At 44.8% G+C, this 13,587-nt stretch overlaps 1 protein-coding gene across 1 annotated transcript in view; it reads right to left on the bottom strand.

Moving 5' to 3' along the window:
- Window positions 1-13,587, bottom strand: part of ITGA8 (integrin subunit alpha 8) — a 144,437-nt gene that overhangs the window by 125,486 nt on the left and 5,364 nt on the right. Inside the window, exon 2 of the mRNA XM_018566262.1 lies at window positions 11,542-11,675. Within this exon, the coding sequence (XP_018421764.1) occupies window positions 11,542-11,675 (134 nt within the window). The remainder of the gene's footprint in view (window positions 1-11,541; window positions 11,676-13,587) is intronic.

The following is a 13,587-nucleotide window of genomic DNA, read 5'->3' as shown; positions in this document are numbered from 1 at the left end:
CAATCCATAGACCAAGTTAGCAAGTCCGGCCCTCCAGCTGTTGAGAAACTACAAGTCCCATAAGGCATTGCAAGACTGACAGATACAGGCATGACTCCCAGAGGCATGTTGGGATTTGTAGTTAAAGCACAGCTGGAGGGCCGGTGTTTCCCGCCCCTGCCATAGACGCCCCATAGATATTCCTACATCGACATCAATTAGGTGCTGTGTTATTCTGTGCTGTGTATATAATGCTGAGGGATTCTGCAGAGCTTAAAGGATATGTAAGCCCAAAACCAAAAATATAATATATTGCAGCCAGTTTTCTTCCTTCAGGCTAACAGCACAGAAAAATACCTGGTGATCCTGACAGAAATCCAGTGTTTCTGTAACTTCCTGTGCAGTGAACTGATATCTCAAACAATGCTACCGGATTTCCAGGATATTGTCCGTGAACTACAATGTACAACCTTCCTTTATAATGGAGATGAGGAGAAAGGGAGGGGTTTGTGGTCTAATTCAGGAAAGCAGCCTTGGCTGACAATGCTGCTCCTCCATAGATACAGTGCAGTGAGTGAGCATTGGTAACCTAGGACAGGAAGGAACAACAGGGAAATATAAACGGAAAAGGAAAACTAACACAGCCACCATATCTAAGGGCTGATAATCTACAGCATGGGTAGCCAAACTCTGGCCCTGCACCTTTGGTGAAACCACAAAACCTAGATGGCATTGCAAGACTCTGACAGCCACCGGCATGACCTCCAGAGGCAAGGTGCATGTTGGGATTTGTAGTTTGATCACAGCTAAAGGGCCAGAGTTTGGCTACCCCTGATCTACAGACTATACCAATTTTGTTCTTGGGTTTAGATACACTCATTACGTCCAATACAATGGACATTACGTCATCACTGCAGTGGAGGAGGAGAGAGGCTGGATAGTATAACTTTTTTTTTTTACCCCAGGCAAAAATGAGCCGTTCACCCTTGCAGTGCGGGAATTTCAGACAAAGTTTTTCCTTAAAGGACTCAACACAAAAACAGAACAAACTGTATATAGTCATTGAAAACCTGTTACTAACCCGGGCAATTCCAATGAGGACATGATGGCTGATGTGAAGGAAGAGAATGTAAACTGTCAGCACTGTATATAAATGTCTATAATGAATAATGATATATAATCACACTAGGGATACAACGATACCAGTTTTTCGGTATCACGTACGAGTACCGATATTTATCTTTCTGTACTCGCCAATACCAATTACCGATACCAGTACTTCTGCTAGCATGGAGCCGGCTTCCCAGCCAATCAGGAAGCCGGACGGCGTGTCATTACCCGCCCAGCTTCTTGATTGCCTGGGAAGCAGGCTCCATGTTGTTTGGTCGGCTCGATGCTGATTGGCTGGGAAGCTTGCTTTGCAATCAGCATGAAGCCGGCAAAACAGCAAGGAGCCAGCTTCCTGGCCAATCAGCATCTATCCAGCCAAACAGCATGGAGCCGGCTTTCCGGGCCATCAAGACGCCGAGCGGCAGGTAATGATCTTTGAGACACCACAGAGGTTGCTCCCTCTGCATATGTAGCAATAAACGTTTATCTGATTTGGAACCATCTCGCCTGAGAATGTTGCTGAAAAAAATCTCTACTCACAGTGTACATCCCGCCAAAAAAATAATATCACAATTGAACCAATAAGCATAGCTTTGGATATGTTTGCTTTTCCACCACCCCATTATAATAGTAAGTATGGGCATAAATCAGGATGTAATAATTGTGTAACTTTATTATAAACCTTTAGCAACTTTCCAATTTATAGAAAACAATTATACTAATTATCTAATTAGCAAGTCAGGAAGGGTTGGGGTGTCCTGGACCAAGTGAAAGTTCCGCAGTGCAGTGGAGGTCTAGGACCTGGAGTTTGCATGTTCTCCCTGTGCTTGGATGGGTTTCCTCCGGGTACTCCGGTTTCCTCCAACACAAGACATGCTGGAAGGTTAATTAGCTCCTCTCTAAATTGGCTCTCGTATGTATGCATGTGTAATAGGGACCTAAGATTGTAAGCTCCTTGAGGGCAGGGACTGATGTGAATGTGCAGCGCTGCATAAAGTGTCGGCGCTATATAAATACCTATGATAGATAAATAGATAAATAATGTGCTGCGTGTCAGAAGTGCTGGGGTAACATGAGTGGCAGGTACGGCAGCTCATACATCTGCATTTCAGCATTTTTTACGTATTTAGCTACTTGTCGGGCATTCTCCTTGAACCAAGCAAAATCTATCTCATCTGCCCTTATATACGCAGACAACATCCTGAAATTTCCTATTCCCCCTCTAGAAATGAGCTCTGGCTGCAGGCTGATGCTATCTTGTATGTGACCAGAAGACTCTACAAATGTTCCCAGGCTACGTGTAAAAAAATAAGAAACATGTGTACTTTGATTTAAAAGAAATGAACCGCATTTATGTACTCCTACTCCATGCTGGCTTTGATCTTCCCTCTGGTGCTTATAGAGATTACCAGTGCCTGGGGAAGGGCCCTTGTTTACTAAGAAACTACAAGTCCCAGCATTTCCCACTCTTGGGTGACCTCATTCCATAGTGAAAACATCACTAGTTTATGTCTCATAAAGAGCAGAAGGTCTAAAACATTTTGCTCTAGCACATGAATAAGCCTGTGCAAGGATGCATTGCTGCTCAGGATAAGATGAAACCTTTCCCTTTTATGAAGCAACAACAAGTAACAATTGTGCAGCTAAAGCAGAATAAAGTCTGTTTCAGATTGCCAACAGAGCAATATTACCCTCAGTGCCATCCCTATAATGAGGTAGCCTCAGGCGGCATCTCTTTGGGTCATGTGGTGGGGTGGCAGGCAGAGCCTGTGGATGGCCAGAGCAGAACGGTGGCAGGCAGAGACAGTGGATGGCCAGAGCATCCCAGGGTGCTAAGAGTATGAGAAAGGACCAAACACATCTCCCCCCACCCAGCTCTTAACAACTTGATATCACTTGTTGCCAAGAGCTGAGTGGGACGCTTCAGCTAGCATCCCGCCCAGCTCCTGGCAACCAGTGACATCAGTGAGTTAGGTGAGACGCTGCCCTCTCCCCCTTAGCATGCACCACTAGCACACCTGCTGCCCCCCGAACATGTATCCCCAGCACACACACACCCCCACACACACTTTGGTGGCAAAAAGGCTGGGAACTCCTCTGATTACCCTACACAGCCAATAGTTTGTAGACACCTGACCATCACATTAACATGAACTTTTTTGGCATCCCATTTATAAACTTTGTCCATTAATAGAGTTGCCTCACCCCATGTGTGGCTACAACAACCTTCACTCTTCTAGGAAGACTTTCCACTACATTTTGGAGTGTGTTTGTGAGAATTTGTACCTGCTCAGGCAAGAAAACATTCATGAGGTCAGGTGCCAATGTTGGACATGGAGACCTCGCTCATAGTTGGCATTCCGAACCAATAGTGTTGAGGTCAGTTCTCTGTGCAGGCTTCTCATCAAATCGTGTCTATACGGAGCTGGCTTTGTGGATAGGGGTACAGTCATGCTGGGACGGCCGGGCATTCACTAAACCATTACCACATGGTGGACAATGGTCTAAAAAATCTCTTTGTATGCTTTGTATGTTGTAGCATTAACAGTACCCTTCACTGGAAACACTTGAACTAAACAATTGGTTGGGTTGTCCACAAAGCTCTCAGATAAAGTACGTGCTTTTCACATGTGTAAAAAAGTAATTTCTACAATTGATGTCATGTTAGCAGCAAGGTATGATCGGCCAACTCCATATTTTTCCAAATTCAGGTTTCCTTTAATGGAAATGATACTACTAAATCTAGAGCTGCAGCTAACGATTATTTTCAAAATCGATTAGTTAGCCGATTATTATGTTCGATTAATCGGTTAATCGGATAAACAATAAAATAACGTTTAAAAAATGGCTCCAGTGATGGGACTACTAGTTTGTATTGAGGTTGTAGTCCATCACAGGAGCAAGCTTGGAGCGGTGGAAGTAAAAAAGAAAAAAGATAGTGTGGTGTGCAATATAGTTAAATGGAAAGTGTAAAATTATACAGCAATGAATGCAGAATAACACCAGCTATAGAGGAGTATAACAAATCCCAGCAATAATACATTATAAAGTGGTACAATGCAGAATACCACCAGCTGTAGAGGAATACAACAAATCCCACAAAATAGTACATTATAGCTGGCGGCATTCTGCATTGCGCTGTATAATGTACTATTGCTGGGTTTTGTAGTCCTCTATAGCTGGTGGTATTTAGCATTGTACCACTTTATAATGTATTATTGCTGGGATTTGTTGTACTCCTCTATAGCTGGTGTTATTCTGCATTGCACTGTATAATGTATTATTGCTGGGACTTGTAGTCCTCTATACAGCGCAATGCAGAATATCACCAGCTATAGAGGAGTACAACAAATCCCAGCAATACATTATACATACATTGTATAATGTATTGCTGGGATTTGTATTCCCATGTAGAATATACAGCACAATGTACCATCAGCTATAGAGAAATACAAATCCCAGCAATACATTATAGAGCACCATGTGTGGGAAAGTGCAGTCTTCCAGCAACTTGCTTCTGAGATCGGACCTGTCTATCGGCGATTGTCATCCCCCCACACCTGCTCCTCCTTACTACATCTCCCCGCGTCCCTGTGCCGATCGTGGATGTGGATGGGCAGGAAATGTGAGGCGGGGAGGAGGTGCGGCGTGTGGAGCGTGGATGCGAGCGGGTCTGGCAGTGGCGAGAGTGAGGAGGAGGTTGCGGCGCACAGCGCGTGGAGCTCTGAACAGGGACAACTGATTGGAAGCCGATTAATCGATTATTGAAAAAGTTGACAACTTTTGCAATAATCGATTATAATCGATTATGTCGATTAGTTGTTGCAGCCCTAACTAAATCCTTGGTGGTCTTAGTAGACAATATACAGACCCTCATACAATGTACAGTACATACAGCCCAGTTCCTGTTGGTCCTATCAGCAGAATAATGCCCAATTTCTGAAGAAACAAATGTGACCAGCTTCAGGCATGTCAAAGAATATCCTAGTCTCCAGAAGCTTACCACAACTCCCACACCCAGGGCACTGGCCATAGCTATAACCCCTTGGTTCTCAACTGGTGGGTCGCGACCCAAAAGTGGGTCGCGACCCTGTGTTCAGTGGGTCGCCTCGTGCCTTCCACTTTTCTAGGTGAGAGGCTCCTCAGCAAATAACGCAGCACTGTCAGTTCTCACACCAAGCAGCCATTCAAAATCTGCTGCCCGGCGCCGAGTGTCAGCTTGAGGTGGGTTGGGTGGACTAGAGCTATGGCCGCGAGGGAGCTCAATCCATTCATGCATTTCTTACAGCTCCCTCGCATGTCCTAGAGAGGTGCCCAGACCGGAGTGACTTCACATTCTGGCTCCCGACACCTCTACAGGGTGCGCAAGGGAGTTGTACAAGCAATGCACATATGGATGGAGCTCCGTCACAGCAAAGCAGCCCACACTGGACCCCAGGGTAAGGATCCACTCCAGTTCTCATAAGGTAGGGAGACTGGGTGGATTTAAAAAAAAAAAGTGTGTATATATGTGTGAGATTGTGTATGTGGTTGTGTGTGTCTGTCAGTGTTTTTAAGGGCCCGTTCACACTAGTACAGTGTGTTAATCGAACTGTCCTGTGCCATTCACACACTGTAGCACGCAATCGCACCTACTACGCGTTGTGGCATGAGAGGTGCGTTACGTTGCCATTCATTTGAATGGCACCCCAAAAGCACCTCCCGTCCACAGTTCAATCGGCCGCACCGGAACGCGTGGTACCACAATGCTGTGCGTTCCATTGCAGTGTGACTCGGGTCGTGACTTAATGACCAAGGACAAATGTGGGTCCTGAGGTTACACAGGTTGAGAACCACTGCTTTAAACTCAGCCAGGGCAAAGTCCAATGGCTACATGCAAACTGCAGTATTTCATAGGAATTAATCAGTTTTCACTTTTCCATTGTGAGATTATTTAGGAGATTATTTTTAATAGGCTTCTATTGTTTAATGAACATTTTCAAACTGTCAGCGTTCATTGTTCAGTTGTTTTTGCTGAAAAATGCCAAAAATAGCAATGTGCCATACAGCAACCAATCAGAATCCATACCAGTTTGTAAAGAAGGAAGGAATTTGATTGGCTGCAATGGACAAACAAAAAGACACTTTCCGTGCAGACACTTAATACACAAGGCTCGATGTTCTCACCACCTCACAGCGCAGTCTAGCGTGGATACTATTTACAGCCTTGTCTAGAGATTATGCCAAGAGCGGTCTAATGTAATACAATAGGGAAACTGGACAGAGACTGCCAGACATTTAAAATGCACCAACTCACATCACTTATTTTTACAAGGTGTAGGGGATCGGACATGACAGCTCTGGAGCAAAGCTTTATTTGGATACTAAAGCGGGTTTGAAAGTTGAGCTTCCTTGCGGCGATGAGAAATCCGCCAAGCCCTCAGTCAGTAACTTTAGCCGTGTATTAAATATTATTTCCTTTGACATAAATAATTATATATGTTAAGAGATAATTGACTGCAACTCCGATAAAAATGAAGAATGCCGTATTTATTTGGCAAAGGCAAGATGTCTGATGCCCAGTTTAGTTTTATCTTAAGAACCTTTCTATGAATGATATATCTCATTCGTACCAAATTTCTATCACTGGAACTTGTAGGCACATAACCTTCAGTACACAAAGTAACAAAGTAACCCCAAAGTTCATAATTTTACTGGTCCCCAACCTTGCTGATACCAGTCTGGGGACCAGTAAAATTATGAACTTTGGGGTTACTTTGGGCGCTGAAGGTTATATGCCTACAAGTTCCAGTGATATAAATGTTGGCACTAATGTGATGTATCTTCAGATATTCTCCAGTACTGGGCAGTCCTCAAGATGCAAAGAACAGTGCTGGCATGATGACATCAGTGCCACATTCTGCATCATTACATTGTAAATGTGGTGTGCTGTGGTGATGCCCCCTCTGAGGAGGGGTCCATAATGACCTGCACTCCCCGGCCTTCTTAAGACCTTTGCGGTAGGTTATGCCTAGGCCAGACATATTCCAGGAGCCAGGTAGCCAATGCACCTTAAAAGTTTCAGCTGGCATCTAATATTTGGTGTTTGGTCTAATTGCTGTCAATGGAGCTGGCTCCTTCAAAAATCCTGCTGGCTCCTGGATTGGACAGACTGGCTCCTAAATTCCATATTAATGTGTCCATCAATGGGTTATGCAACATAATGTTATTATGTGTTGTGTTAGGGCAGCCCATTCATTTTGAAAGGGCTGCCAACGCACCTCATGGCCTCAAAAGATATTAAGCATGACCCTTTTTTGTAACACAGTGCACCACAACCACGAGAAACTATGAAAGGAGCCAGGAGGAGGGTGGAGGGGCCAGAGCCGGCCTTAGGCCTTTAGGCCCCCTGTGCGAGAAAGCTTTACAGCGCCCCTCAGTGACCACACCCCTCAGTGGCCACACCCTTTAGTAACCACACCTCAGCGGTGAGGCACTGTGCGGCCGCACTGCTCGCACACCCCTAAGGCCTGCCCAGGGAGGGGCATGACAGTCCAACAAGAGGGAGCTTTGACAAAGAAGGTCACGTGGTCAACCAATTGTATCCCCTGCACAAGAGTTGCCTGAGGTTTCCTCAAGGCACTGAGATGGCTGAATTATCAGGACGATTTAAGAGACACTCATCTCATGTTTATGTGTACCCCATGAATCAACTACTGTTGCATGGTACCAGAAGACAGACTGTCACCCAGTCCTGTCAAAATCGGTTAGATTGGGCACTGAAGAAAAGGACTATCATCTGTTCCAGGTGAACTCTGACTGATCATCGCCATCATGCCTATGAGATCCTTCTTACCAGACATTTGTTACTTTGAAATGCTTGTTTGTGGCAGCCTGTCATTACCTGCCTGCATATGTCTGGTTTCTCTGCTTTACTAGCCTGTAACAATTATGCAGAATGTGAAGTCAGGACTCCTGATCTTAATTCTTGTTCCAGGTTAGTAACTCAGAAAGAGCGGAAGCCAGAAGCCATAGATGCAGTACGACAGTAAGACATGTAGCATGAGTTCATACCAAGATCCAAAAAAAAACTTTAGGAAGAAAAGGTGCAATTTGGCCAAATTTATAAATCCCACGCCGAAATCAACAGGGAGCAATTATTGACTAAAACATTAAAAGTATCCAGCTGTTAGTTTATGGCTGGCAATAGGAAATGGCCCTTGAGTTCATAATTAACATGTGGAAGCTGTTACCACTGGTTGTTCCGTGAGCAAACAGTAATAATGGGATAAAAATAAACAAGAACAAAATATGGAAATAAAACTCATCAAAGATCTCTTATAAGTGCAAAAATACACACTGAACAATTCTTTGAAATGTGCGCCCCAAGCAAGAAATAATTGAGGAAACATGCGGATGAAGAAAAATTGTTTTTGGATGCTCAGGGCACAATGCTAAAGGAACCAAAGGGTACATTCAAAGCATCTAATTTTGGAACAGAGAGCAGACTGGGTAGGCTGAAGGCAGTAGGGATGGTCACACATTTCCTCTTTACAGGCAGTGGTGACAGAGCAGACTGGCTGAACAAAGGACTGTACCAATCACACAATTAGGGGGTGAACACATCATCGGTGACAGTGAGTGTTACCTTATTGACAGCCAGAATGAAAGATTTGGGGCAAAAGCAGAAGAGAAAGGCTGGATCAAAAGTGGTCAAGTGGAATTGTCCACCTGGTGTTGAAGGTTATTTCACTCTAGCTATCCTGTTGCTGGCAGAAACTTGCCAGCAACAGGATTGCTAAAGAAATGTTGCTAAATAAATTTTTTGACCTTCTCTTATGGTGTGGCTTCCTTCACTGACCGAAATGTTGCAAATCTCGCTCATCTGCAAGGGAACAGCAATGGAACAACCCCTGTTTCGTTTTGTCAGTAAGGGCGCAACATGATAGGAGCAGGTGAGTGTTCTCACTGCTCTCTTTAGTATCTTGTTGATGGCAAGTTGCTGGCAGCATCAGGATGGCTAGTGTGGCGAGGTTCAAATGTTGATTGAATACATTCAGGAAGTCTTGGGGGGGGGGGGGGAAGTAGGTGGGCAGGACTGAATAGCCATGCACTGCAATCCCTGAAACTGAACCGTATGCAAACAGTTCAGTACACAGTTGAAATACATATATGTAAGTTGAGCATCCTGCCAAAATAATTGTAATTTGGTTCTGCCCTACTTTGGTTTCTGTCACTCCTGCCAGATAGCAGCAGGTCCGTGACCTCTCTTTTTAACAATACAATTAAACAATAGAGCTTGGTCACCATCCTACCCAAATGATTGGAAAATTAGGGAGTACCAACACAATGGTGAGGTCAAAACTTAGCTCTGCTCTATCCTCCAGTCAGCAAGTTACAAATGAGAGTCTGACAACACTGTGCAAAGCAGTAAAGCCTTTCTGGGTTTACACTGCCACACCTTTTTCTCCCAGGCATTTTTTATTTTTCTGTTAGAAGGAGTTTCACACTTTTAATTTTACACTATGGAGAAAGCAGCCACAGGGAAGCTCAGTGGCATATTGGAAGAACCAGCAACCCAAGCAGTGGGTGACCTCATTGGCGGTGTTTCTGGGAGATATAAGAAGCCAGTGAATGACTTGGCCTACCAGTAAAGCCCACAGCCAGGCCTCAAAAACTTGAAAATCTTCCACAGACCATCTTCCCACAGACCATTCACTCCACAAGGAAGCCCACCAACTCCTTCTATTAGCCTTAACTCCCCAGAGGAAGAGTGCACTACACCAGAGGGGAGCCTCAAGTTAGGGGAACCTTGATAATATGGTGACTCTTCATCCACCAAATATTCCAAAGAGACCAAGGACACCACCTCAAAACCTCCAGATCTCCAATGGCTATATGACACATGCCACCTATGCTGATGTGCTCTATATCATGAAAATCCACCAATTCTACAGAGAGCAAACCACATGGGGAACTTCCTAAGGGAGACCGATGACATCCCCTTAAGCACCCCCTTTTATATAAGATATATAATTTTGTTTTACAAATAAAGAATAAATACAGGGGACATCTGTGACAAAGGATTCCCAGAGAACAGAGGGTTTTCTAAAGGCAGAGCACAGTAGGAGCTACTGCATCTGATTGAAACCTTGTAGAGGGCCATTAACATAGCAGGCAGGCAGCTAGCATTTTGTGAGGGAAAGGTGAGCAACAGCAGCCTCCATGTTTTTGCTCAGGATAGATTTCCTTTAAAATCAATGACAGGCCTCCAGCCTGACAATGAATACTGCCACCTTCAGGCTGCAATGCAATACGTTATGGAACTTTTTAGTAGTTTTCCAAGAACTGGATGGCCGTGGTTGCCTACCCCTGGTGTAGGGGCTAATGCTGCAAAGCACTGTGCACAGGGCATTAACAATGAGCCAAGTGAACAGGCACAGACAGGGAAGGCCCCCGGTCCGGACGGTTATACCCTGACCTATTATAAAACCTATTCTGAGACCCTTAACTCGCACTTTGTAACGGCCTTCAATACTATACTATCGGGCGCAGCTGTTCCTGACGACCTTCTCCGCTCCCACATTACCCTCATCCCGAAACCAGACAAAGACCCCTCCCAGTGCGGCAGTTATCGCCCAATTGCCCTGCTCAATGTAGACCTTAAGCTGTTCTCCAAGATACTGGCCAACCGCCTGCTACCGGCCCTGCCGCAACTTGTCCATTATGACCAGGATGGCTTTATCCCTGTGAGAGAAGCTAGAGACAGCACTATCAGGGCTTTGAATATAGTACATAACACGCGCCTACGAGGGACCCCTTTGATGCTCCTGTCCACGGATGCAGAGAAGGCCTTCGACCGGGTTCGATGGTCCTTCATGCATGCCGTCCTTGATCACATAGGGTTAGGCCCCAATATGCATAAGTGGATAACTGCGCTTTACTCATGTCCTACGGCTGCGGTAAATGTTAACGAAACCCGGTCGGAATACTTCTCACTCAGTAACGGGACCAGACCGGGATGCCCTCTATCCCCCATCATTGTTGTCCTCACCCTGGAACCACTCTTATGCACTGTGCGCTCTAACCGGGACATCTTGGGCTTCTCCAAACGTTCAGGTGAACACAAGATAGCTGCTTTTGCAGATGATCTACTATTCTTTCTGCCCGACCCCTTACAGTCACTCCCCCATCTGCTCCGGACATTTGAACTTTACGGGTACCTCTCGGACTTTAAGATAAACCTCTCTATTACGTTTTGAGCGGTACGCCGCTCCCCCTTTATGTGTGTACATTCTGAGCTGTTTATCAATAAAGAAATTTAAAAAAAAAACAATAAGCCAAGTGGCCTAACCCCCAGCAACGAGTCAGATTCCAGATTTCATCACTTTAGAGTGGTCAAGACAAAGGAAGTCGTGTTGCTTTTCCCACAGTGAGTCAAGAGTACATACTGTATATATTTATAATACTTACTAGTAAGATCAAATGGAATGCGCTTGCATTCGGTCGTCCCTTTCTTCGGGAATGGGCAGTTATAGACAGCACCTCCTTCTACAATCTCTGGTTGGCTGGTATTGGCTTTGGGAGCTCCGATCAGAACACTTGCCCTGTAATGAGACATATAAAATAAAGCTTTGTCAATTTATAGCGCACAGTATAACTTCCTATTCATCCCAAGCCGCCATCCACGATGCACAGCAAGCTTACCCAGCAGATACCAACTACAAGTCCCAGCCTGCCTGACAGGAGAGGCTAGGACCTGTATGTCTACAATAGCTGAATTGTTTTTTTTTTTTAATCCCTTCAATGGCAGGATGGTGACAGTGAACAGCAGAACTGGAGTTAGTCCATGTTAGGGTTTAGTTTACAGTTTAGGTTAGTGCCAGGCTTAGGCGTTTAGTATTTTAGGGGTTAAGTGTTGGGTCGGGAGGATGGATGGAAGTAAATGCATGTCATACCCATTTTTTTAAAATTCTGGGTGGAGTTGAGACAGGTTTGTATTGCTATCTGGGGGTGTTATAGAGATTTACCCTTATTTCCTGTTCCGCTAACAACATTTTACTAGACAGGAAATGAGGGTAGATTTGCAAAGGGCACACAGACAGAAATATAAATCTGACAGACCGTATAGCCTTCGCTTACTCTACTAAAGAAAAGCATTTTTATTTCTGTGTATTGTTGTTGCAGAGTTCCCCTCACTTCCTGTCTGGAGCAGGACAGGAAGTAAGGGAATATCTCTTTAACAGTCTTTCTCGAACAGGGTTCCTCCAGAGGTATTTAGGAGTTTTTCCCACTGACTACCAATATAAGGGACATTCTTCCCACTGACTACCAGTGTAAGGGACATTCTTCCCACTGACTAACAGTGTAAGGAACATTCTTCCTACTGACTACAAGTGTACGGAACATTCATCCCACTGACTACCAGTGTAATTCATCCCACTGGCTGCCAGAGCAAGGGACATTCTTCCCATTGACTATTAGTATAAGGGATATTTTTCCCAGCGACTACCGGTGTATGGGGCATTCATCCCACTGACTACCAGTGTAAGGAACATTCTTCCCACTGACTACCAGTGTAAGGGACATTCTTCCCACTGGCTACCAGTATACAGGACATTCTTCCCATTGACCACCAGTGTAAGGGACATTCTTCCCACTGGCTACCAGTATACAGGACATTCTTCCCATTGACCACCAGTGTAAGGGACATTCTTCCCACTGGCTACCAGTATACAGGACATTCTTCCCATTGACCACCAGTGTAAGGGACATTCTTCCCATTGACCACCAGTGTAGGGATATTCTTCCCACTGACTACCAGTGTAAAGGACCTTCTTCCATCTGACTACCAGTGTAAGGGACATTCTTCCCACTGATTACCAGTGTAAGGAACATTCTTCCCACTGACTACCACTGTAAGGAACATTCTTCCCACTGATTACCAGTGTAAGGGACACTCTTCCCACTGGTTACCAGTGTAAGGGGGTACTACAGTTTTCACTGTCTGTATTTCATTTTTTTTCTGAATTATTATTTGTTTTTATTTAATTCTAACTGAAAATAATCTGGTTGTATTGAGCAGCCCTGGCTGTAAAAAATGCTCAGTGCATCACATTCCTTATTCCTTTATTTGTCCTCATATGGAATCTCCGCCTACTGTTGTACTGTGAGCTGTAGATATATTAATTATTAGCAGGGGATCCCTGAGATTTGTATCAAGGGTTCTTCCTTGTTAAAAAGGCCGAGAAAGATTGTTTTAAGTTATTTCTGTGTCTCTCCCTCTTTGGATCTCTCTCCTCCTCCCTCCCTCTGTATCCCTCTTCCTCCCTCTCACTCCTTCTTTCTCTTTTCTCCCTCTTTCGTACTCTCCTGCTTTATCTTTCTATCTCTCTCTGACAATCCCCCCCATGGAACTCCCTAGATCTCTCTCCTCCCTGTTCTCTTTCTCCATCTCTAAGTAACCTCATCTCTAACCTCACCTTCCTTATCTCTATCCCTCCACTCTCCCTCCTCTCT

The sequence above is a fragment of the Nanorana parkeri genome, unplaced genomic scaffold (assembly GCF_000935625.1).
Source record: "Nanorana parkeri isolate BGI_ZX_2015 unplaced genomic scaffold, ASM93562v1 scaffold929, whole genome shotgun sequence".
Classification (NCBI taxonomy): Eukaryota; Metazoa; Chordata; class Amphibia; order Anura; family Dicroglossidae; genus Nanorana; species Nanorana parkeri.
The sequence above is the reverse complement of the archived record's forward strand: the minus strand, read 5'-3'. Positions and strand labels throughout refer to the sequence as shown.